This window comes from Megalops cyprinoides, chromosome 21 (genome assembly GCF_013368585.1).
Source record: "Megalops cyprinoides isolate fMegCyp1 chromosome 21, fMegCyp1.pri, whole genome shotgun sequence".
In the NCBI taxonomy this organism is placed as follows: domain Eukaryota; kingdom Metazoa; phylum Chordata; class Actinopteri; order Elopiformes; family Megalopidae; genus Megalops; species Megalops cyprinoides.
Genome location: NC_050603.1, coordinates 7,973,770 through 7,999,004, shown reverse-complemented (window position 1 = coordinate 7,999,004; position 25,235 = coordinate 7,973,770). Strand labels below are relative to the sequence as shown.

Genomic DNA, 25,235 nt, shown 5'->3' with positions numbered 1-25,235 from the left:
TCGCCATCATTCTCCCTTTCGGCCAGAACGTACTCGTCGTTCCCCCTGCCATCACCTCTCCGTTTTGGGGCTCCTGGTCCTTGTGGCTTGCCGAAAGCGTTGCTATGGAAACGCGGACATGGTGATTCTCACCGCGGCGAGTCTGCCAGGGTTGCTCTCAGTCTGTGTCTGTCCGTCTCGGATTCTGTCAGATTCGCTAGAACCTGAGCTAGAACAGGGGCAGAGGAGCAGGACATGGGTATGGTGAATTTGGCATATAGGTAAACATCCTTTCTAAGCCCTGTGCTGTTGACAGCTGTCTTTCAGTGACAGTCTTATTCACTATAGGACACTTATGTGCATGTAACTTTACTTAGAACCACATAAATGGCCAGTTAGGAAGTGCCTTTTTTTTGTCATTATTACCATGAGACAGAAAAGACCTCCCCAGTCTTCAGAAAGCTCTCTGGCCATAGCTAAGATGCTTATTTAATACTTAATTTCCTGCATGTTACCTCCATTTATACCCCAATGAAACTGAAAGTCTTCATAAGCCTCTGTCTTGTTGCAGATGGTTCTACTAAATTTCCAAAAAGCAGAATGTTGGTATAGATTTGTTTATTTATTAAAAAGATCATTAACTGTCAATAAATGTGACCCTTATGTCTGCTGGAATAAAATTCTTTATTTGCAAACAATATGACTTTGCTCAGTGCAGTGCTATTGAGGCTTAAGTACAGTATTTCTTGTAAAATATAAGGAGCAAAAATAGGTACATTTTTGTGACTTTTTTGTTCCAGTTTAGTCAAAGCTGTGCATAAATGTGGAGAACACTTCGAGTTTCACTTCTCTACTCAAGGGAAGCAGTGTTTCCCGTTTCCTGTTTGGAGTGGTCTGCAGGGGATCTTGTTTGATGTTATTGTTTTTGGCGCGCGTTCACACATACACACACACACACAGATTTGTGGTTTAATAAACAGACCTCCCTAACCCTGTGCTGTGTCCATCTCTTCCCGCCAATTCACAGCCCTGCTGCTGGATGGTCCCCTCGGTGACCCGCTGCCCCTGGGCCTGAATGTCATATCTGACAGCTGGAGTAACCCAGTGTGGGATCAGGGAGCTATCTGCCGGTCCCAGGGCGCCCGGCAGGATGTCATCTTTAGGACGCAAAGTCTGTGTGACTATTTCAAGCTGGTCCTTTTAAAAGGCACTTACAGCGGTTTGCTCTGAAAATGCAACCGAGTGCATGCATTTGTGTGGAAATGCAGTATCCAACAATGCATGCATTGTGCACCGCCAGTTACCGGAGGTGAGCTTGGCATGTCCAACTAAGTGTTTTCCTACAATTCATTTTCATATGCTTAAGACTTACGACTTATTGATTCAGTCTGTGACTTGATACACATTTTAAAGGGGTAGATCAGATGAAATGTACAGCAGTGAATTTTTAGATTTATGTGTCACAACACACACAGTATACAGCTTTGGACAACAGCAATTAGTGAGCAAATAGAACATTAGAATGGGGTGGGTCAGTGTAACAAGAATATGGCAATATGTCTAAACTGGTTATATCAACCACATGTACATAAAGACAAGGCTTTTCATGACAAACATTACTTGATGTTTATTTTTTGCATGATAGCTGCCAAGCCAAATCATTATGAGCCGAAATCACAGATAACACTCGTATTGTTGGCAGATCCCATAAATCAGACTGAACACACCAAATATCATATACCATATACCAACTAATATCTATTTACATGCCCATTGGAGATTGATATATATTAAATACAGTATTAGAGTGGCAGATAAAAATAATTTGAAGTATAACGTTAATACAAAAACTTGATTCTGTAAATCAGTTTGTTAGAATGACATTTTTCAAAACTTTTTTTTTTTTTTTAAGTAAATTAAACCATATAGGCCCAAAAGGACTGCTTGTATTGGAAATCAGTCTGCCATTACCCATGTTTCGCTTGGTTTTCTGCACTGACCACCACCTGATGAACTCATTTTTGGATTTGAATGGATGTGCATTGCCTTCCCTTGTTACTTTCCTTAATATTAGCATATAACAAATAGAAGTTACATGTACAGAAAATTAAAACCATCGAGTACTGTAGCCTACATTAAAATTTCACACAATGCGCTGCTCTGTTTGGTGGTTACAATGAAATGCAGTGTTCTGCGGACATGAAAAAACGCCACGTAACACCTACAGCTTGTTCAGGTGGTTCTGTCGTATTGTGGACAGGTTGCCCGCTCTGACATCAGATGGGGGCTCAATCGTTAGCGGACAAACAAGAAAGGCCACCTCGTATTTCAGAAAGAGACGGGAGGAGCGTTTTTGCTGAGGGGACGTGCTTGTACCCGTTTCACAGTGCCGCACTCAACAGGCCCCACTCCCATGAATCACCCAGGAAAGGTTCCCCCAAGGCTTTCAACTGTTGCGAAGGCATGCACAATCAGAACAATTATGATGACTCACTCAATTTAATACGAAGCAAAGGTCCAAACAGCACTACCCCCCTGGCAGCCAGCATTCTGAGCTATTCCAGGTCTTAAGAGGCAGATTAGCGTATTGAAGCACTGAGTGGGAGCTCCCTGCTGGTAAGTCAACCTGCCTCTATTCGGATCTGAAACGGCTAAGCCTGCCATGCATTCAGGTTTTCAGAGTTTTATTTCCCACACCGATGATAACCACACCTACCCCACTGTGGCGTGTTGAGACAGTATATAACGTTCGCGCTCATTCAGCACGGCTGGTAATCCCGATCCCCCAAAGGCACCCACCCCCCCGCCGCCGCCACACACACACACATCACACATACCCCCCCCCCCAGCGCACCCCCTCATCGGCAGCCGCAGTGGAAGTCCGCACTGGGGTCCAGCGTGGAGGCCCCGTGGCCGCGCCGGACGCAGTCCATGTGGTACCAGGCGTCACAGTCGTCACACTGGATCCACTGCACCGTGTCCTGCTGGGGCAGGCGGCAGCGCGCTGCCGCGCACGGCTCCTCCCCCCTCACCCGCTCGTCCTCCGACGAGGAGGAGGAGGAGGAGGAGGAGGACGACGAGGATGAGGAGGAGGACGAGGAGGAGGAGGACGAGGAAGGAGAGCGCGGGGGCGGCTGAGGGAGCGGGTGCTTCCTCGGTCTGCCACGGCGTTTACTGAAACGAAGGCGGAGAGCGCAGTTAGCAGCTGATTGGTCTTCTTCATTCGACAATGTCCAATCATTTCAAGCAACATCACTTAACAGCATTTGGAGGAATAACAACAGATACTGTCAGTCACTGAGCATCAAGGAAAAACTGGGGGGCAAATAATAGTAAAATGAGGACAAAGATATAGACAAATATTGAGACTGCTTATTTTGTGCGCTGACTGGCACGATAAGGGGTATGGTCAAGAGTGGGCACATTTTTGGCTCACTCAGACCCCATCATGTTTGGTCCTCTTAAGACCGTATAATCAGCATTAGTTTAAGAAAACTGACTCACCCACTGCTGACATGTATTCGAGTGAACTGCACTCTCTCTCCATCGCACAGCCTCAGGGATGGGGAGACCAGGGTGTAGTTCTCTCCTCCCACCACCAAGGAGGAGTATACAGGAGAACTATTAGCCCTTCTTCTCCCTCGGCAGGACAAGGGAAGCGCTTTTCGTTGGTAAGGAGGGGCTTTTACATCTGAGCCCACCTTGAGGTTCCAGCTGAACCCCTGCCTTTGCCCCGAAACGGGAAACAAATGGCCTGTCTTTGCAGTCCCCTGCAAAGCAGGGCAGTGTCCGTTTCGATTTAGGTCTGGCTTGAGCTCAAACGGCCTGCTCGCGGGCTGTTCCACTTTGGGTGCTGGTGAGTGGAAAACCTCAGATTCAGACTTGCAAAGCCTTCTCCTCTTCCTCCCCCTCTTTCTCCGTCTGTCCTCCATCTGCCCGTTCTGCCTGGTTTCATCGGAGCTGTCGTCCTCCAGCAGGACAGTGTGAGCGGATTTTCGCCGGCTTTTGGAAGAGGGAGGCACAGACATCGAGGTGGAGACAGGGGCGGTGGATGGAAAGGAAGGCGGAGTAGAGGGCGCGATTAAGGATCGAAAAGGAGGAGAAGAAGCAGCATGTGAGTGTGTATTGTTTTTATCAGTCCTCCTGAAAGTCCAGCAGCTCCCATTCATTTTACTCAAACTTCCGATGGAGTTCAAAATGACAGTTGCTTTATTTATGGACAGCGGAGAGAGATCCAAATTTGGCTCCGTCTTGGGGTCCAGACTCGTTCTAATCCGGTTCTGAAGGTCAGAGGAGAAGGAGCCGGCCTTTGGAACAGTAATGGCATCAAAGTCCGAGGGTCGAACCAGAACTTTTTGGAAGAGGAAGTAGAACTCCGGGCTGCCCGAATCTGATTGGCCGCCAAAGGTGAGCGTGTCCCCGTCCGAGAGCTCCCATAGGACGCCAGGCTGAAGGCGGATTTCATTCACCCACGTGCCTTGTATAGAGAGAGAAGGGGAGGGGGAGTAGTCAGTACAGCTGTGATGCACCGAATACAATGCAAATGCTTGCCTTCAGAGTTGACAGGAGATCCAAGCACAAAGAGGACGGCCACAGAGATGGGCACTAGCCAGGGCTCAACAGGGCATGTAATGTAACGAATGTACATAATGCAACAGGCGCACGCGGGAACAGGAGGGAGATGGACAGTCCCAGGGACACTCACCGTAGCTGCTGCGGTCCTTGATGTGCACCTTCCAGCCTTCCTCGGCCACGCCCGCCTCCTCCCTCTCCGCGTGCAGCTCCGCGTGGACCCGGGAGATGGAGGCCGACTGCAGGGTGACGTCGCACTGCTCCGCCGCCCGCCCCAGCCGGAACACGGAGTGGGTCAGCGCCGGCCTGAACGTGTAGAGGTCCTGCGCCGAGTCGGACCCGGCGCCGGACGGGGAGGAGGAGGAGGAGCCGATCCTCAGAAGCTGGAAGCAGGGTTGGACTTTCGACAGCATGGTGGCCCCAGAACCCCACCTGATCCAAACCAACTGACAGAAGCAGCTTTCCTGTCTGTGTAGACTTTAAACTAATTGACTCCAGGCAGGGCAAAAGCTAAATCTCGCTGCTGTTGAGCGTAATATACTGTATGGCAATAAAGTGTTCTGATATTACGCTGATATAAATCTATACTACTTTGTACACTTTGTCCAACAGAACTTTATTGGCAGATACTTGCATGAGACTACGCTACAAAGCACATATATTATATACTAGGTACTATTATAAACTACGTTAAACATGTATCACTTCTACCCAACTCGCTCACAGTCACGTGACGACACTACAGTGCGAGCACTATATATGTCAACGCCAAGCTTGGATAGGGCTGGAAGCTTTCAGAATGGGACGTCAAAGTTCATCATTTTCTGGAAGACAGAGAGGAAAAAAAAACAGTTAAGAACATATGCAACCACATACCTCCTCATTTTCACAAGGTTCTGTCAAAAGGTGTGTTATTAATTCACACATTAACTATGATTGGTTTTTTTCCTACAGATGTGGTGCGATTCCTTCCATGTACCACACTGACAAAAGCAATTGTGTACTTATGCACCGCGTTGTAATCTCCAACGACAGCAAAAAAACGAGAGATCGTTTATACAGCTTGCTATACAAATGAATCTTGAAATACCGAAAGTGCATTAACTGTATATAAATGCGGTTAGCTAGGTTGGTAGTTATCTCGGTAGCCAACTAAATACTGTACAGTAGACAACGAAAGCTAGTTAAATTGCCAGTACCTCAAGGCACGAAGCTGACATCGTAAGTCCAATACGTATGCACCTCGCACTGCAAGTACGCAGAGGTTATGCATGTCGGTAGCTAGCTAGTTAGCTCGCATTCGAGACACGGGGTGCAGTATGTTGCCAGTTAGCTAAATAACTACCGACTCAAAATGCAACTCCAGCAATAATATAAGACAAAAATATTGCAGTCACACACGAACCCTGGCTTGCGATCACCATTGAAAGCGATGCAGCATAATGGACATCATGTACCTCCTTGAACAAAAGCAGGTTCCCATTCATATCCTGCCCTTATGGCTGCCTAGCTAGACTAGCTCGTTAAATGACAAGTAGCTTATTTATTTCTTTCTCCGACTGGCTACCTTGTAAATTATCTCTTGGCATCTGTGTGTGTGCTCTTACCTGCCAAGCTAAAACGCACTAAGTGTGCATCAGCCCCCTATAAAATATATTTTTTCCCTTTGTTCTTTCGATCAGCAGAACACTTTGCTGGCTAACCTGCTAGTTTTCGCGTCCTTTTTCCCAGGAAGTTCTTTGAAATTTGGCGCGCCGGGGAGCTTCCTTGCGCGAGATCTCAGTCGACTTCCGGCTCCGTTGTCACAGCAACCAGCATAAAACATTTAAAACTTCAGCCATCTTTTTAAATGGGCAGGTCGAGTGCGCTGATCCGAGTGGATCAGAGTCCGAGTACTGCTGATTTGCTATCTTTCGTGTGCGAAACACACTGGCAGTTTTAATCTATGTGACATTGGCGTGACACATCAAGCTGCTACCTGTGTGTGTTTTTTATTGTATTGTGCAATATTCTTTGGAAGCATTCATAAAATATATATCAATAAATTGAACAGACAGCGGGGTGGGGTCATGTTGTGATAGGTGTACAGTTAATGGAGTAACTAAACTAACTGCGATGTACTTCCTACATGAAACAACGATCCACGCCGACTACACTTTCTGGACAAAAATGTGGTGAAGACCAAAATATCTGTATAGTCTGAGAGCGTAGCAAAAAATTCAAATAGAAAATATAGGTGTGACTGTCAAGGACTTGACAAAACTCCATGCCATAATACCGAGTACATTCCATAATACAAAAAATAACAGTCTATCAAATCCAGAGCATCTGCTGTGACTGATAAAAATGATATACTGTATTGCAGGAAGCATTAGCTTTACACTAAATTGCTGCTGCTCTCATGCTGCTCCCCTCAAGCTGGACCAGGTTTGTTGAGGAGCAGAAGCAGTCTAATGTTTTGGCTGCCATGGGAACCACAGATCAAAGATTATGTAGTTAATGTAATTTGGGCCTGGATTTGGCATAATTACTGTAATGCAAGAAGGAGAAAGTGCATCTATCCAGATAAGGAGAAATCAAATGAGATACAACATTTTAGTAAGGGTAGGCTAAATTGGTGAGGAACTGCTAGAGGTTTTTCTCATTTAAGTTCCATTTGAGGGCTTAATCATTTAACAAGCTTCCTTCTTGTACACTGCTTGCTAGCAGGGTGCAGTGACTTGCTCACCAGCTTTATAGCTATTAATGAGCAAAAATCAAATATTGTATTGCTTACAAGTCCTGATGTAATGGGCAAACCCTTCTCCATTTCTCATGCTTTTACATTGTACGTAACCCAGGAACTGGGAATATGATTATGGGACTTATGTGAAGCTTTTGTTGGAGAAAGACCAGACCTTTCTAATCTGGGAAAGGGAAGGAGGTTGATCTGTAATGCACTTTGCTTCTGTGCATAAATACACATTTGCAGCACTTTGACATCTTGCTTCTGAATCCAAAATCAAACACACAAGACACAGACCATTTCCTTGTTTTGTTGTCTGCTCAAAACATTTTTTTTTTTTAATTTAAGTCATTCATTTAGGATAACAAGTTTTACAAAAGTCTGTGAATGATGCAAAAACAGAGTATTAACATTTATAAATGTAAAACTTCACATACTGGTAAATAAAGACTAAGAGTGTCATAGTTTACCTATGGAAGTGAAGTACAATATAAGTCTATGTAACATGTTGTGAAAGTGTTTGGATCCACTTTATAGTGTCCTTAATCTATATCTTAATAATATATACCATTTGGAGTACTATGAAATATTCTTCTGTTGTGCACATATGTGTAAATCATATTCAGACATGCAATATAACCACACTGTATCCATGAAATGTTACTATAATGTAATGTGTCAAAAATGTACAAAACCAAAACAAGCCAAAACAGCTCAGTCCAAAAGCACTATTGGATAAAATGAGATAGAAGAATCACATTCAAATCTACTCATCTCCATTGGCACAATACGTGTGAATTTAATGAGAAAAATGAATGATTGCATCCATTGAGTTAGATTTTTTCATAGTACTGAGTATGTATTCATAGAAAATATTCCTATTAGTGAGTTCATAGCAATACATGTATATATCATACAGACATATACACAGTTCAACTCACAGCCATACTAGTATTAATACTAAGAATACGTCTTGGAATTCATAGGCAGACACTGAATGGTAAGATTTGAAAGAATGATGCAAACTTGAGTAAGACTTCATACAGGCAATTTAAAGCTTAACATGCTGCAGCAATCTTTACTTTTTCATTTTTAATTGTGTACATACTATAGATATGACAGCAGTTATCAATAGAAAGAATATATCATATTAGTAAAAGTAGTAGATGCAGTTATAATAGTGGCAATGGAATATTACCTCTACCGTGCCTAGACTTATTAAAATGACATTCTCGTGTTTCTGGGTTAGTGGATAATGGTTCAGTGATGACATTTTTAATGGGTCCAGCATAAAGAGGACAGAATGAGCCTATTATTATTACTATTATTGTTATTTATCTATTTTCACTACTCTGTTTTCTCAAGCATTAAAACACAAACTCAGGAGAATTCCTGAAAATACATTTAGACTCAGTGTAAATATAAATGCACGTGTTAGGGAAAATTAGGCCTTTCTAGTTTTCTTTTTTTTTGTTTGGTTGTAAAACCTTGCATCAGATTTGCATAAGGAAACAGTATTTACTCTACACATGCACTATATACAGAAATGCTTGAAGGATTTGTGGTGTTAGGGGATAGTGTTTATATGCTGTAAGCATTCCCTCCGTGCATGATTTGTGTGTGTGTGTGTGTGTGTGTGTGTGTGTGTGTGTGTGTGTGTGTGTTTGAACATATGACCAATGAATCAATATTGCTTTTTTTGATCAAAGCACAACTTAATCCCTCTCCAGGTCACATATGATCAGGACAGGAATTAAATGTCTTTGGTCCGACATTAGATACTGTGTGGCAGGTTCACCTGGGAATAAAAGGATGTTTTAAAACTAGAATGATTAAAGGACTTTTGTAGTTCTGGTTACAATTATTATTAATCTAACTGAAGCCCCAGAAATCCTTCTCTTTTACAAACCCTGCAATGAATACCAAAATGATTATACACTGTTGTATATCATGATACCCTTATGATAAGATGTTATACAGTACGTTACAATATATAAAATCCAAAGTATAAGGAATATCATATATCAAAACTTTTACTAAGAACTGTTATTGTCAACTTCATACATGTAACTTTAGTGGAAAAATATGCTATAAAATTGTGTCACTTGTCACATATACTTATATATGTGTACAATGACACTTGAAATTAGCACTTACCAGTTTTAGTCTGTAATATATACTGTAATTTATATTTGACATTTATTCCTTTTATTTTGAATTTCATACTGTTCCATAAATTGTCACGTATTCCATTTTTCATATGGGTAAAAAGTGTTACATTCAACATCATGTTCCATTTTAAGTGCCAAATTAAAATGTACTCCAAAGTTTCATTTTTTTTAAAAAGGGAAGCAAGCATTTTCATTTTGGCAGATGGCTCTATTTACAAAAGGTAAAGTTATTTATTTTTGTATTTTTTCTGAAAAGGAGGGATTGTATCTTAACATTTGTGCTTATTTTTGACTTCCTAAAAGTGTTTGCCACATTGCTTTTTTCTACTAAAGGAATCATTCATATTCTTCTGTGGTTTGCTAAAATGTGAGGTAGCAATATTACTTTTGTCTAGCAAGATCTCCATACAGACTCCATAAAGACTGACCAGCAGCTGCGTCACATCCTAAATGACCAAGGGCAAAGGCGTAGTTGTCAGGGAGACAAGCATGTCACTGACACAGGAAATTGGAAATTTTAGCCTCTCCCCAGACTGTTTCTTTCTAAAATGGACCTGTTCACCTCTCTATTGCGCTACATCCCTTCAACTGAGGGGACACAAAACATGTAAACCTGACCAGAGAAACCTGAAGTAGAAAAGGTGCTCTCATTAAACTGTTCTGTGCTGTACTGAGGCTACCAATCTGCTTTGTGTATGTACAGCATAAGGCTTCACGTAAGAACACATGTTCCTGACACTGAAAGACAATCAAGCGATTTTTCAAACTGATTCCACCTTGTAAATGAGAGAATTACTTTATGTTGTGTGATGTTTGGAGGTTTAGGGGCCCTCCATCTATTCATATATATATATATATATATATATATATATATATATATATATATATGTTCAGTGTTAATGTTCCTGTTACTTTGGAATAGACAAGACTCTTGATTCTTCTACATCAACATTCGCCACTGTGAGACCAACAGGTTGAAATAAGATATTAAAATTGGCTTCTAGTCAACGGAAATTCACCTTAAGGTTGCGTGTGAGAATTCCACTATCACTAGTGGGATCCCAGTACTAGTCTTCGAATCTATTTAGTCCAGCGGAGTCCAATGGAGATCCAAAGGTTTCTGGTCTTTCTTCCAAGTCCAGTCATAATAACTTCATTTCAGCCATTTCATTAGACAGGAAATTGAGTCACCTGTTGTTTCCGGTGTGCATCAACCACTAGCTGAAAGCTGAACCATTTGTAAAACCATGATTCTCCAGGGTGAGGCACAGACACTGATTTAGTCCCTCTCAGTATGGAGTGAAACCACAGCATCTAGTTCAGGGCTGGTCACAGTTCCCTCTGGTTGCAGGCAAAAATCATTAGACAAGGTAAACAGAGAAGAGTGATGTAAACATCCTGCAATTCACTGATGGGGTCCAGAGTTACTCCAAACTCAGCCTTTCATTGGTGTAGTCATGTCTTCTGACATCAGGAATGGCCAAAAGTTATCCAATGACATCACTGCATATTGATGGGTGGAATTTTAATGTAATCAGGGTCTCTGTGATGTGCGAATTGGCTGTAAAATGGTCAGCGAACATCAGCTGAGGTTACTGTGTGATAGATAAGGGGTCTTCAAGAAGCTCAGGCATCTAGGTGTTCAGTGCGTTAGTCGTGTTGCTCCCTAATGTCTTTGTCATGTTCAGGCATCTTCATCCTTGCAGTCATTCCAGTTCCGAGTTCCTTTATGCAGTCAGGCGTCTGTTCAGTATCAAAGGTATTTAAGCAGACAAAGAGTGGATCCATTAAGGATGTGCTCCACCAATTAGTTGGGGACATGTCTCAGGTATTAGGGCCAATCAGGAGAGCCGAAGTGGTCAGGCACTGATGGGTGGCATGCCACCTGGGGTCATTGACACAAGGTTTATTACTCGAGTTTATTTGCCCGAGTGTTTACAAGGGGTGGTGTTCAGATAGCCTTGGTGTAAACAAGCGCTGCCAGGAATTCAGCCTTGCAGAGAACAATGAGATTGTAGAGCTATGCTTCAGGTATCTGAACATCCAGCAGGCCTCAATCACAGGGGTGACATGCCCTCAGTCACAGGGGTGACATCAGATATGTTCAGTCATCCAGTGTCCGAATTGAGCGTTTCTAAAGATCTATGCAGCCAATGCCAGATCAGCATAGTGATTGCCACAATGAAAGTACAAATGTACTGAAATGGTATAAATACATCACTAAAAACCTTAAGTTAGAGTAACTTATGGAGTTGAGAGCGTGTTAACTCTCTTTGTTTTCCAATTGAACAGTTACACGATACTAACTGATTAATATGCTAAAGCTTGATCAGGCACGTGAAAGTGGAATCTTTCAAATGTAATATTCTGTCAGGCCTCCATTTACATGGTGATAATATTTTTGAGCAACACCTTTCAAATAGACATAACAATATGCCGTGGGCCCATGGGAAATCAATTGTTAATACATAAAAGATGCTTATTACTTACACAGGGGTTAATACTTACAGGATGAGTTTGCTAATTGCTATTCAATGCAGGATTAATTAATCCTGATGTTGTGGCTGAAAGAGACATGATGAGTCTTAAATTGTCAAAACATCTGCCTACATCTGACTTTTACCCTTAGCAAATCAATCCAAACTTTGTAGAGGGAAGTAAATGGTGTGATGCTTATGAGACAATATCTGATTGCGCATGAGGCAGGGGTACTGTAGGAAGTGACAGACATTTTGCAGTAAATACAGTGTAAATGGAGGCCGGACAAGATTTGGGTTGTTGGTTTGTGGTCAGAGATTCATGGGGTTGCCAATCTCATATCCCAGATAAACTGTCTGCTTCAGTGAACCTGGGCTGTGCTGGGCTGTGTGTCTACATGTGCCTAAGGTGGGGCTGGCACTGGGCTTAAGTACTGCTATCATTGGGAAAATGTGGAATCCATGTCTGGTTTGTTCAAAATTGGGCATCTGATTTTTTCAGCTGTGTTCAGGTGTTTTCTTCTTGTTTATATTCTTGGAATTTGTTTCTTCTCAGACGTTTTCAGTAGGAGCTTACTGGTTTTAACAATGGAAGGATTCAGAGGTTGTTGGTGAGAATGTTGATTGTGTTTTTAAGGTGTATTGTGTTGACGTGCAACTCTGTATTTCTGAAATGTACGCCAAATATGTTCATTTGTAACATATTGTATGTGCCAAAACTCTTATTATTTCAATGTATGCAATGAATGAAACCTTGGATTAATATTAATTTGGCCAGGATCCAACCATTCACCGAACAATTTGCGTTTTTTTTTTCAGCTTCCAGTTCATTTTAAGCATCAGTCCAAATGTTCAAAGGCTGCCGTAAATCTGCTTGGATTTTTTCTTTTTTTTTTTCAGATTCAACCCAAGGTGTGCAATTAGTGAACAGCATGCATCACAAGCTCCAAGTTTTAGAAGTGTTAAGGTTTCAATCCCGGCGTTTCCTCCCTGCCACTGTGGCAGCAATCAAAATTTGGCTGTGTGAGTTGAGGGGGGGGGGGGGGGGGGGGGGGGGGGGTTATTTTGCAAGATTGTCGAGGTGTTGGCTTACAGGTGTACTGGGAGATCCTTCAGACAGCAACACTCTCTGCGGCAGCGTTTTGATTGGCTATGCTGTCACTGGGTGGGGCGGCGTCCTCATTCACCTCGGCTGCAGGACTGTCGCTGGGCGTGGCCTCGGGAGGGGCAGCCATGCCCACGCTTTCAGACGACCCCTTGCCTGCCTCAGGAGAGACGTCGGCCCTAGGTTCCAGCAGCGGGCTGCCGTTCGGTTGGGCCTCAGGGCTCTGCTTGGCGGCACCGTTCGGGAGGTTGGAGGCCAGCAGGAATTTGTGGGAGTTGTAGGTCTGGGGCATGTCTGTGTCGCTGTCCAGCGGCATGTCCGAGATGTTGAACTCCACCCCTGAGTCGTTGAAATCCAGGAAGTTCTTTTCTGAGGGCAGGGTTTGGTAACCGCTTGGTTTGGATATCTCCAGACCCTAATGTGAGCAAGGATGACGGACACATTTTCGTCTTTATTGAAAACACGCTTTCAATTTAACAGCGATTACAATACCTAAATGTTTCACTAATGTAATAGACATTCCTGGAAAAAAGGAAAAAAGCAAGAATAGCAAACTGTACAGACTATTTTACCAAAGTCACTTTACAGTATCCATTTATTTCCAAACTGTTCACACCTCAGCAGACAATAACACATGAATTAACTCAAATGATACTTCCTGCAATATCAGCTTGTCCAAAATAAAAGAGAATAATAATGGTGGACGATTATTGGGAGATACTTGTAAAATATAACCTCACGTAGATATCTTAATTAGAGTCATTGTAGTTATGAATAATGAAAATGCTCATACTCAAACTTTCTCAGTTTCATACATTAAGTATCCCAAATGTGTTGTAGAACATATGCAATGGATACAAGATAACAACACACAGAAATGAACCATTTTTCGATTTTGTATGTGTTTTTTTAGCTTTTTTTGTGTTTTGTTTTGTTTTTAGTTTAGTGTTGTGTTTTCAGTGTGTTTAGTCCTTTCCAGTCCTCTCCCTCAGTGCTATTTGGCCCCGCCCCTCCTTGTTGCCCCACCCACCTTGATATCAACCTTGATGGTGTTGTCAGTGTTGCTATCCCACTGAGACCTCGTACTGGATTCCTCTGTGAATCTAGTGTAGGCCTCATGAACCACCTATGGGCAAGGAGACACAAAGACATAATTACTCAAAGACCCACTCAAAATACACCCAGCCATATGTAGGTATGGCAGTCACAAAACGCAGAATAACAGGTACACAAGGAACACAGAATGTGCACAGACACATAAAGCACTGATACATATGTATTAGCTGTAAAGAAGATATGTAAATATATATATATTGTAACAATGTGATGGGGTTGTGTTGGTGGAAAAAAAACAATTCCAAAAAATTAGGAGAAGAAGGAATGGGAACAAAGATAATAAAATGTCTTTCAGCCCCTCCTCTTCCCTATGGTGACTGACAGGGACAGTGAGTAATTTGTGTGAGATCACAGAGAGGGGATAACGCTCACTAGATTGGCTCTGAGATTGACGTTCGTGGTGGCCCAATAACCGCTGAGTTGAAGAGAGAGTCAATCAAACCAGCGCGTTTCAGCTCTGACCTTGGCCTCCTGGGACATTTAGCAATCAGCAGGTGTGTTGACGGTGGACAGTTTATTAAACAAACAAAAAGAGGAAAGCTGTGCAATTACAAACAGCTCTGCCCAGGTAACTGTCCAATTGGCACGTTTTCCATGGAAAAGTAAATGGCATTGTTTAACAGCGATTTAAGCGCCCAGACTAGACGCATCCCAGAGTGCTTTGGAAAGCAGACCGAACCCTCACACAGTCACAATATATATCAAACCTACACATATTGAAACACAGTTATCTGTACCTGTATACAGTATCCGGTACACACAGTCACACACATAAATATATACACATACAGACAAAACCAGCAAACAAGACACATAAAATGCACAAAATAATTTGCAGGGCTGACAGTCAATTACAATCGATTTTGACATTAACCGATTAATCTACCGATTAATCCTTTTATTTATTTATTTAACTAATTATTTATTATTTTTTAAAGCAATGGAGCTGCACTGTAGGCTGGCTGAAATAGTACTGGGCAGTGCATTTTGTTGTGCATTTGCCTCCACATGGTAAGATCTTCAGTATATAAAGTAGTTCTGGTGCAGAATCATCTGGTGCAGTACATCAGCACTCCTCCTAATCAACACATGAGGTATACATTTGCATTCCAGACATCATATGTTGGACTACTTTACCTACCACTTTAACTTTAATTGTCAAGTGAAACAAAATGTGGTAGACAAAGGAGTTTTTTGTTAATTGCCAATCAAAGATTGATCTGATTAATCTGTCTGATTAATCATTTAATGTATTAATGTATTAATCACTGCAGCCCTGATTTTTACACACATGTACATAAATACACACCAACACGCAAACATAGAAAAAAGCATTATGCAGGTAAGCGGCGATCACAGAAAAAGACCTGTGTGTGTATCCGTGTGTGTGTTTGTATGTGACCAAACACTGCATCTTCATTATATGGAAATGCCCATATATTTCTATGTACTTTTAATATGTCTGCAGTTATATTACGTAAATAACTGCAGTTATCATTACATTTAAAAAGTCACAAAGGAGACCACTTGGAGGACAGACAGTTACTTGAGGTGCCGTACCTTGACTTTATGCATTCGTAATAGCCATCCTAGTGCAGCAGCATAAACACCAATACAGAATCTTATCACTATGGAATAGAACTGGAACACGGTATCTCACCAATCAGGAGTCCCTTCTGTCGCTCCCGAAAGAAGAAAAAACGCAGTGCAAGTCAATCATTAACTAACCTCCTCCAGCACGCTGCCGCTCGGCACATTTAAAACACACCCCACCACCGATTCTAATCATCCCTTCATCCACTGGGGAGACAGAGAATAGGGATCTGGTCAATCCACTGAAGATGATCAATGAGGCAATGGGTGTGCTGACTGCTGTTCCAGCCACGGGAGGAATCAAATGGAGCACATGAATATGATTGCCTAGTTTCTACAGCTACATAGAGTGTATGAGCTAGACTGCTGCACTTTCTCATCCAGGATTTAGAGAGGATGGGATACTCAGTCCCCCCCCCCCCCCCCCCCCCCCCCCGCCTCCAGTGCACAGAACACCCCCGGATGATGCACCAGCTCATGGTATGTCACATAGGGTATCATACAATGGGAAAGGGTAACTTATTTGTTGTTGCTTTTAATGGCAGATTACTTCAAAGCATTAACCATTCATTAAAGTTTAACACCCTGCATTACAGCGTGTAATGGAGTGTAATGTTAAAATAATAATGGGAGCAAGATGTGCCCTACTGTGTCGTTCAAATTTCCAGATTCAGTTTTGTTAAGAGTCTCTGCGATGAAGGAGTTCAAAGGAAGCGAACATTAAGGACAGAGAAGGAGAGAGAGACAAGAGAGAGAACAGACAGGTAGGAAAACTCCCACTCGTTAAAACTCAAGTGTCTTGTTCCTATTAATCACACTCGGATATACCCAAACCGTGCCGACATGGTATTGTGCGAAATGACAGTTTCACTTTTATTCCAATCCTGTAATTATCCAGGAGGCTAAATGCCCCACTCCCTGTAGATCCACCCACAGTCAAAAACATCACATCTGACACATAGAGAGAGACCAGAAATAATAACTAACCATATTCCATATTTTAGCAACAATGGCAGTATAATGACTCAATAGATACAGTCTTCACATGCTGAATATTTATTATGGTTTGGGCAAATGGTTTTTTTTATAGCTACTTTATAGCAACTTCTTTATGCCTACAATTTGCAGTGCAATGTGCAAGCGCTTTTTGATGGTACATTAGCTATTGATAACCTATTCTCTCGTCTGCATTTCAGGAAGAAAGAAGCTGCAGTAGGAAGTGATCATCTGCATAATGTCAAGCAGTCACACAGCACAAATGGTATCATGTCAGCAGGCTTTGTGTTCGTAGGATAACTATTAGTAGCTGTTGCCAGCTGGCTACTTAGCTTCCGAGCAATGTGATTGAATAGGCAGTCTAAAATGCAGCTTGCTAAATAGCATGATAGACAGCAATCAAATATCATTAAATCAAATTGCTGGCTGAATAATTGACTTTGCATTTTTGATTAAGGGAGACAAACGGCTTATAACTTATTTTACCAGAATATACCGGATAAAAAAAGAGAATTCTGTCAATTACAGCAGCTATGAGCTTCAAAATGAATACTGACCAAATAAAAATCAGCTTACTGTAGCTTGCTATGGTAACACTGAAGAAAAACACATTTTTGGCCAACATGGTTATATCACACTTAATACTTGGCAGGGTGCTACACCAAGGGAGCGAGCCTTCCACCAGAAGCAGATGCACTGAAGGCGAGTGAAAATGTGCACTGTGAGGGTGGCGGCTCTGAGGCTCCAATGGATCCTGCCTTTACTGACGTTTATTACACACTTGGTTTTCCATGACTATTGACGAACTGGGCCCTGGCTTATGTTGTGCTTCGTCCGTGTTTAAAAAGGAGACACAGGTGTTTACCTGTCGGAAGGCTTCTCCGTCCCCTTTCCCCGCCTGCCGGGCGATGCGGGCGATGGCCCTGGCCCTCTCGGCCCTGCGGCGGACCTTCACCAGGCAGGAGATCAGACACACCAGCAGGAGGAAGACCAGCAGAGACAGCAGCGAGATGATCGACACAAACAGCATGGGCAGCTTGTAGGCTGAGCCGGGGGGGGGGGAGGGGGAGAGAGAGGGGGGAGAGGAGGGGGAGAGGAGGGTGAGAGAGGGGGGGGGGGGAGGGGAGGGGGAGAGAGAGAGAGGGGGGAGAGGGGCGGAGAGAGAGAGGAAGGAAAGAGTTCAGGGGAGAGACAGAGAGGAGAAAAAGAGCAGTGAAGGAGGCAGGGAAGGAGGGATGTACGGAGTTAGAGATGAGAAAAAGGATGTTTTAAGGAGAGAGAATGAGACAAAGGGAAAGGGAAAGAGTATAAAGATTTAAAGGCTACAGTACAATGAAACCCCTCCTTCCCCAAGCTCGCCCCCCCCCCCCCCCCCCCCCCGGCCTTCCTCTTACCTTCGACCCTCACATGCACGTTGGCCACAGGGAAGCCCTGCAGGTCCATCACTTGGAATTGTCCCGAGTCACCGAACCGAACCTGCTCCAGAATGCATATGGAGCCGTCCACCGAGAGCCTCCTGTCCAGGCTGGGGTCCGTGGGCACCAGCTCCCCCTGGTCCAGGATGAGCCGGTCCTTGTGGTCGGAAACGGGCGTGTACACCACCCTGACTTTGGAGCTGTCCAGAATCAGGTTTACTTTCAAAGTGCTGTCATACCGCAAGGTGACAAAGATCTGGTGCTCTGCAAGACAGAAACAGGCAGACAGAAGGGAGGAGAGAGGAGAGGAAAATAGAAGAGGAGAGGAAGAGTGAGTGAGAGGGGAGAGAATAAATGTTGCGACAAAATAAGGTTACAAGGGAAAGAAACACATACAGAAGACAGGAAAGAACCTAAAACAAAAGAAAGGGAAAAAGGAAACATACTATACAACAGATGAACTTTGGACAGATATTCTCTTCTCCTTTTGCCACCCCATCTTTCTTCACTTCTTGCCTCCTGTTCTCCCTACACTGTCCTCTCATTTACTCTTCCTGTTTTGCTGTACCTCAGCCCCCTGCCCGCACCTGCCTGTCCCTAAAAATGAGTTCCTCTCTCTCATTCTGCGGCTCCCTCTCCCACCTCCGTGTGCTACTCCATCCCCGTACCACCCATTTGCTCCCCTCCCCTACCCACTGTTTCCCCAAATTTCAACCCAGCACGAAGCATTAGGCTTTACAAACGCTAACAAGTTGTTAATTTCCACTAGTGCTCCTATTACATTATTGGTTACCCAATAATGTAATAGTTGTAGCAATAGTAATAGTTAATAATGTAATAGTTGTAGCAATAGTAATAGTTAATAATGTAATAATTACATTATTGCTTACCCACAGCAACTTTCACAGGTTATAGTTTTTTTTACATGTTACCCATTTATGCAGCTGGATATTTACTGGGTTAAGTACCTTGCCCAAGAGCACAACAGCAGTGATTCAGCAGGGAATCAAACCGGCAACCTTTCAGTTATGAGTCCTGCTCCTCACCATTTTGCTACACTGTTGCCCTATGCTATTAATATCTCACTAGTGCCACCATTTTACAATTTTAATGATGATGAATAAGCCGTGTCTATCCTTGAGGGGCAGGAGCAAGGCGCTCCCTGAATGGCACTGTGCTGTGAGTGCCAGGATAATAAATAAGAGCAGCAAAATGTTGACGTTAATGCTAACGGTGACCCTTACTGTAAGTGTGGGATATAGTGCCGAAATGGTCACGGCACAAAGGTATAATTCCATATTAGATTAGACAGAAGAAGTGTATTCTTGAAAATTGTTGTCTTGCTTCCAATGGGTCACACCCATGTAATCAGGAGTATTTTATTGCTGACTGTGATTATTTACAGCCTTAGATCACACTGCCCAAAAAGAAGATTATTAAATCTTTGTGATACACACAGGCTACCAGTTCAATTTGCCAAACCATGCAACTGGAGCTGTGAAATATTCTACAAGAATAACCTCATCATTCTCTTAATATTTAATATAATGTGATTACAGTTTGATTTGCCAGATGGAATATATTTTGCTTCCACGTATAATGAGAGGGAAGCATGCATAAAGAGTGTTCAGGCCCAGAAAAAACATTCCTCAACTTCTCTGCAGAGGAATGCATGGGAAAACAAGGTTTTCTACTGAGGTGGCAGTCGAAGTGTGCCACTAACCAGCTCCTGATAATGACGTAACAATGGCAGGTCCCTCTGCTCTCCCTGTGACTGTTAAGGGCACTGCTGCCCTGGTGTTCTATGCCACTGGGTCATCCCAGTGTATCCTTGCATCACTGACGGGGGTCTCCCTCTCCCATTCTGCAAATCCCATAAACTTGCCCCATTTGCCCCTTCTTCTCCCAGCCTCCTCCTTCTCCAGCTTTGCCACTTCCTCTCTCTCGCCGCCTCGGACTGTGACGCTCATCCGCCGTCACTCCGCCCACAAAGGCTTTTCCCTGGCTCCGCCCCCTTCTCACCTTTCACGTTCAGGCACGTCCGTCTCTTCACTTTGCCCTCGGAGTCCAGTATGGTGTAACTGCCCTCATCCGACCCGGTCACAGAGTGCAGGCTGAGCCGCTGCCCTGACACGCTCACGCGGGCCTTGTACTCCTCGGTGGGGGTCCAGGACTGGTTCAGGAGCAGCACCATTGGCTCTGATGTCTGGTTGGTCTGCATAGAACTGGGCCTGAACTCCACAGTGATCGGTCCTGAGATGTTACTCAGGGAGATGTAGTAGTTTTCTCCATATTTACGATTCTCCTCTATGACGCAATCTGTGTGAGGCATGAGGAGAGCAGAGGATATAAGAGGAGAGGCTTGTATCCAGGCAAGGATCACAACTTCACAATGCATACCAAACAATAACAGTAGACTATTTTACACATTTTTACTCGTATTCAGTTATGTATAGTTTGGGCTGTGACTTAAATGTGAGTTGTGATGATGAAAAAAATCATAAGGATGATGATGATGATGATGATGATGGTAATGATTCAGGTCTTCACCTCTGACTTGAAGAGTAACATGCTTGACTTCCTCAGCGTTGGTGCGTTTGATTGTGTACACGCCCTCGTCCGGCTCTCCCAGGTTCTCGAGGATCAGGTGAGAGAACTGGGGGTTCAGCTTGGCCCGAGAGCTCTCCACCTTGCCATCTCTCATCAGCACCTCCTCAGGGCCCACGTTTGGCTTGAAGATCACCTCTGTGGTCTTAAGAGATGAGACAAGGAGGTGCAAATCCTCCCCAGAAAACGCTGTTCTGGTTTCTTCTTTCACTGGCGGAAAGAGTGGGAGACAGACAGGGAGAGTTTTATACACTAAGGGACAGATGGGCCAAGTCAGGCACAGTAATTAGCGTTAACCTTGTAGCTTATTTTCCTTCTTGTATCTTTCACTCCCACTTCAGCAAAACGATGAGGAGAGGCAGTGATGCTCACCTTTTGCTCTTGCAGAGGCTGTGAAGAAAAAAAAAAAGAGAAAAATATGTATTTTCAGCCAACTTCATTTGAATGTCTCTTTTTTTTCTAAACTGAGACTGTATTTTTGCATATCGCGGTATTGTCACTGTAAAGGAGATGGACGGTTGTAATTCTGGAATTTTATTTTGACCAAATGAAGAGTTACTAAAATTCTAAGACGTTTATTTTATGCTAACTTTAACTTGACCATCCCTTTTTCCAGACTGCAATGCATGAAATCTAAATTTCCGTCTTTCTGTTTTTCAGTAATAAAGTCCGCAGAATGTTTGTTGACTTCTTTGTTTGAAAATGTTGATTTAAAGCAGTTTCAGTTTAAAATAATAATTGATTCATTAATTTCATTCTAGCATATACTTCAGTGCCAAAAACAGAACAGTAAGCAACAAAACAGAATCACGGTTGTGTTAATAACAATTATTATTTTTTTAATCGAATATAGGAAAAATACAGAGCAGCTTGCATGATACACCCACCTAAACATTTCTGCCATTAGACAAGTCTGAATCTCTACCTCCCCCTGCTGGTTACTTGTGTGTATGTCACATTAGTCATTCAAATACAGATTTACCGCTGATACACTGATGCATCATACATGTGGGACAGAGGGACCATTCCCATGCACCATGCATGTAAAAACACATACTGCCACATCTTACCACATGCAGTGGTGCCTGTACTTACCTAAGCAGAGCAGAATAGTGAACACAACCACACTAATCATGTTCTTTTTGAATGGATATCTGAAAGAACAATGTAAACAAGACATGGCCTATGAAATGATGGACACACCAGAGCAACGGTGCTCATCTGGGAATAATGAGCTTGTTCTGGTGACATTACCCTCTAATGGCAGTGGATGTTTTTCGGCACTTTTTTCTGTTTCTGTATTTGTATGTGTGTGTGTGTGTGTGTAAGGGGGCAGGGGGGTGTTAGTTAAGTCTTTCTCTTAGAGTGTCTGAGAATACTCAAGATGTTCATGAACAAAGAGCGTTATCTAAGGCTGGATGAGGGCGTCGGAGTGAATTTACGAATGCACCCTTTCTCACGGCAACAGCGGAACACTCGGACTGGAAGGGAGATGAGAAGAGAACACCAGGCCACAGTCCACAATCCTGTCCGCACTGTCCACACCTAAGAAGGATGACGGCAGTAGGCACCACCGTAAGACCTCCTCACACAAAGCCAGACCAGCGGAAGGTACACAGAGACCCGCCCACTTCACCTCCTGAGCCAGAGAAACACTGCTTGCAGGAGAAGGAGAAAATGGGGAGGTGGATTGTCGCGGCATGAAAATGGAGATTTAACGAGATGCACTTCTTCTCTCTGGTTTTTTCCTTTTATATATGTATTTATGTATTTGATGTTGATATTGTGTTTGGGGGATTTCCTCCACATAACAAATACTGCCAGTGCCTATTCTACAATGGTTCAATTTATGTAACAGGAACCTGTGTATAATGGTGGTATAGGCTTACAGGATAGTGCAGATATTTTCCGCTGGAACCTTACACTACCTCCCTTCCAGTATTCATTTTGTGGCCTGCTGATCTGCAGTGGTAGGCATGCACATATAATACAGCTGACACCATCCTGTTTTATTTGGACTGTTTTCATATATAGGATGAGAAACTGGGCATCACTTGGGACTGCCTGATGATGACTCTGGATCTCGTTCTTGCTCAGATCATTGTTAAATTTTAAGTTTATTTTAAAGTTTATTTGTTCTGACAATGCTGGGATTTGTGGTTTTAAGATCCTGTATGGGATAAGTTTTTTTAATTGTGTGTAAAATAGTGGAAATTAGACATTTACGGCATTAAATGTATTTCCTAATTACTTAATGCGCACAAGGACATTGCAATTTTAGGCACCAATGAAAAGCGGCAGACATTCGCAATAATTGTCGGCGCTCGAAGTTTCTTCGGTATTAGTCCCCTGCAATGAATATCTATCTTGCATTCCACCTGAGCGAGCCACTTGCCAGAAATGATGACATGTCCACTTTAATGTGATAACCGTTTGTAACGCACTTTCCCATGACTCAGGCCAACAAGAACTGACATGTCACGGATGGAATATTTCAGATATGACGGTTCTGGTTACTCCATTTTGTCCCCTCTTAAAAGGCCAGCATTCTCTTACAGGGCACCGTCCTGCTTTGCTCCCATATTAAGGAGACGAGTGAAATTAACGCCGTTACCAAAGGACGTTGTTCGCGGCATAAAAAAGACACAGTAGAAATTACCATTTGCTCTGTTTATAAAGATCTCAACGTCAGTGAGCTAGACATCCCCATACAATGAGAGGTACACTATAACTGCTGCACAGTGCACACACACGCAAAGTCTCCCCCCTCTCGGCACATAAAACGTATCCGGTTGCAAATCATCAATGCTGTGACATACGACTTGGTCGTCACTTTTTTTTTCCCGATCATATATTGTTACATAACCAGCGCACAGGGGCACCCCAGAACGCGGGAGTAAAGGTACACAGTGATCTGAATAACTAAGCGCAAGAGCCTGCCTTATATACACATGACTTATAGCCTCACACAAATATGAGGCTCTACAAAACATATAATGAAATATGAGTAACAGCCACCTAATGATTCAGCCGGCTTGGCAGTAACATACTCCACCATCTCTTCAGGCACAGATAAGTAATGATCCCATGTAAATGCAAATCGATTTAGTGGTCTACATCACCAAAATGCGAATAGACGAATCTGCGGGTAGAGGCACATATTTTATTGTATGCGGTCTTCTCCGTAAAAATTAACATGAAAATGCGAGGGACTGTGATATGTATTTTAAATTTTATATTAAATCGTGGAAATGAATATGTTTCCAGTTGCTATTTCAAATCAAATATACAAGAGACTCAATCTGGTTATGTATTTCCATTTCAACAAGCTAAAAACGCCATTGAACATGCATTCATATTTATATTTGCAAATAAGGAATACATGCTTTCAAAGTGATTATATGAAGCCAGCATCTAATGTGATGTATCTCATGTATCTCATGAACACAAAGAGCTGTAGCTAATTTTCCCACACGTATTTGTTGCTCTATAACAGCAACACGCCCTGAGAGGACGTAAATAGCTAAAAACCTACTAGTTAGGCTATCACACCCTAATACAAGAAATAACCACACGACAAGGCAAAACTGCATAATTTAACCCATCACTTTCCAGTTTTAATATAAATTTTAACCATTACATGCAGATGATAACTAATGCTGATGTAATTACCTTAATTCAATGAATCCGTAATGGTTGGCTAAAGAGAAGAATGTTTTTTGTTTGATTGTTTAATTTTTTTGGTAGATGACTTTTTTCCTCCGAATTTGTCCCTCCTTAACCTCGCCCAAGACGTGTAAGGGAACCACTTAGCCGGGGTTAGAAATCGGGAAAATCTGTACTGGTTTGTCTGCTATCTCTTTAGGTAAACATCGGACGTACTCGGGATATATCGGTAATTTTCGGTTAATGATACGCGCTGACTCCGATGAATTCAATTTTAACGAGGTATACGTCGTGTATTTTAAGCAAACGAGCAGTGTCTTAATTTGTAGCTGTACAGATTCAGAATGGATCCTAAACCGGAACGCCTAGTGGATTAAATTTTTATGTAGGCTGTCACTTATTACGCAGGCGCAGCCGAACACTTTTTAACGGCTTGTGGCGCTGTATTTTGCGCTGTCAGTGTCTACCGTACCACCAAGTGAAACGGCCATATGCAATTAAAAAGGATGGGTACATATGAATGGTTTCTGAACAATATTACCCAAGCAATATTACTGATATCACAAATATTGTGTAAAATCCTCCACAGTCACTGAAAGACACTGAGAGAGTTCCACAGCTTCCAAAACACCAGGAGTCCCTGCGCCTAAATTAAATGTTCTCTGAAAAAGCTCACACATTATCTTGGAAGTACATGTACATACACAGTCCATGAACATGGATGGATTTCTATTGACTCATGCGAGTAATGGCTTGGTCATGTAAAATGGCTGATTCAGCCCTTGCTGTTACATTATTCATTCACTGACATGG

At 42.8% G+C, this 25,235-nt stretch overlaps 2 protein-coding genes across 3 annotated transcripts; both read right to left on the bottom strand.

The window, feature by feature from the left end:
- Positions 1-2,837: 2,837 nt before the first annotated feature.
- On the bottom strand, positions 2,838-4,964 carry tcf19l (transcription factor 19 (SC1), like). Its single transcript, XM_036555626.1, has 3 exons — positions 4,685-4,964; positions 3,484-4,456; positions 2,838-3,153 (listed from the first exon to the last, which is right to left on the bottom strand). The coding sequence occupies exons 1-3, from the start codon at positions 4,962-4,964 to the stop codon at positions 2,838-2,840; spliced, it is 1,569 nt and encodes a 522-aa protein (XP_036411519.1).
- A 7,998-nt stretch (positions 4,965-12,962) lies between these two features.
- LOC118796623 lies at positions 12,963-24,773 on the bottom strand. 2 transcript variants are annotated; one of them, XM_036555616.1, is made up of 9 exons: positions 24,429-24,773; positions 21,852-21,910; positions 21,129-21,146; positions 20,700-20,966; positions 20,172-20,468; positions 18,129-18,413; positions 17,600-17,778; positions 14,060-14,155; positions 12,963-13,444 (listed from the first exon to the last, which is right to left on the bottom strand). In XM_036555616.1, exons 2-9 carry the CDS (start codon positions 21,889-21,891, stop codon positions 13,037-13,039), a joined length of 1,590 nt encoding a protein of 529 aa, XP_036411509.1. In that variant the 5' UTR covers positions 21,892-21,910; positions 24,429-24,773; the 3' UTR covers positions 12,963-13,036. The 2 variants fall into 2 exon arrangements, with proteins under 2 accessions (XP_036411509.1, XP_036411510.1); XM_036555617.1 differs by lacking the exon at positions 21,852-21,910.
- Between the last annotated feature and the right edge of the window lie 462 nt (positions 24,774-25,235).

What these genes read in the sequence shown, in the direction of transcription:
- tcf19l (XM_036555626.1), bottom strand. Translation starts at nt 4,964, where the DNA reads ATGCTGTCGAAAGTCCAACCCTGCTTCCAGCTTCTGAGGATCGGCTCC. An exon ending in CAAGGACCGCAGCAGCTACG is followed by an intron (nt 4,457 to 4,684) that starts GTGAGTGTCCCT and finishes TCTCTATACAAG; the next exon opens with GCACGTGGGTGAATGAAATC. An exon ending in CGAATACATGTCAGCAGTGG is followed by an intron (nt 3,154 to 3,483) that starts GTGAGTCAGTTT and finishes CCTTCGTTTCAG; the next exon opens with TAAACGCCGTGGCAGACCGA.
- LOC118796623 (XM_036555616.1), bottom strand. Translation starts at nt 21,891, where the DNA reads ATGATTAGTGTGGTTGTGTTCACTATTCTGCTCTGCTTAG. An exon ending in TGTTACTCTTCAAGTCAGAG is followed by an intron (nt 20,469 to 20,699) that starts GTGAAGACCTGA and finishes TGCCTCACACAG; the next exon opens with ATTGCGTCATAGAGGAGAAT. An exon ending in CCATCAAGGTTGATATCAAG is followed by an intron (nt 13,445 to 14,059) that starts GTGGGTGGGGCA and finishes TGCTCACATTAG; the next exon opens with GGTCTGGAGATATCCAAACC.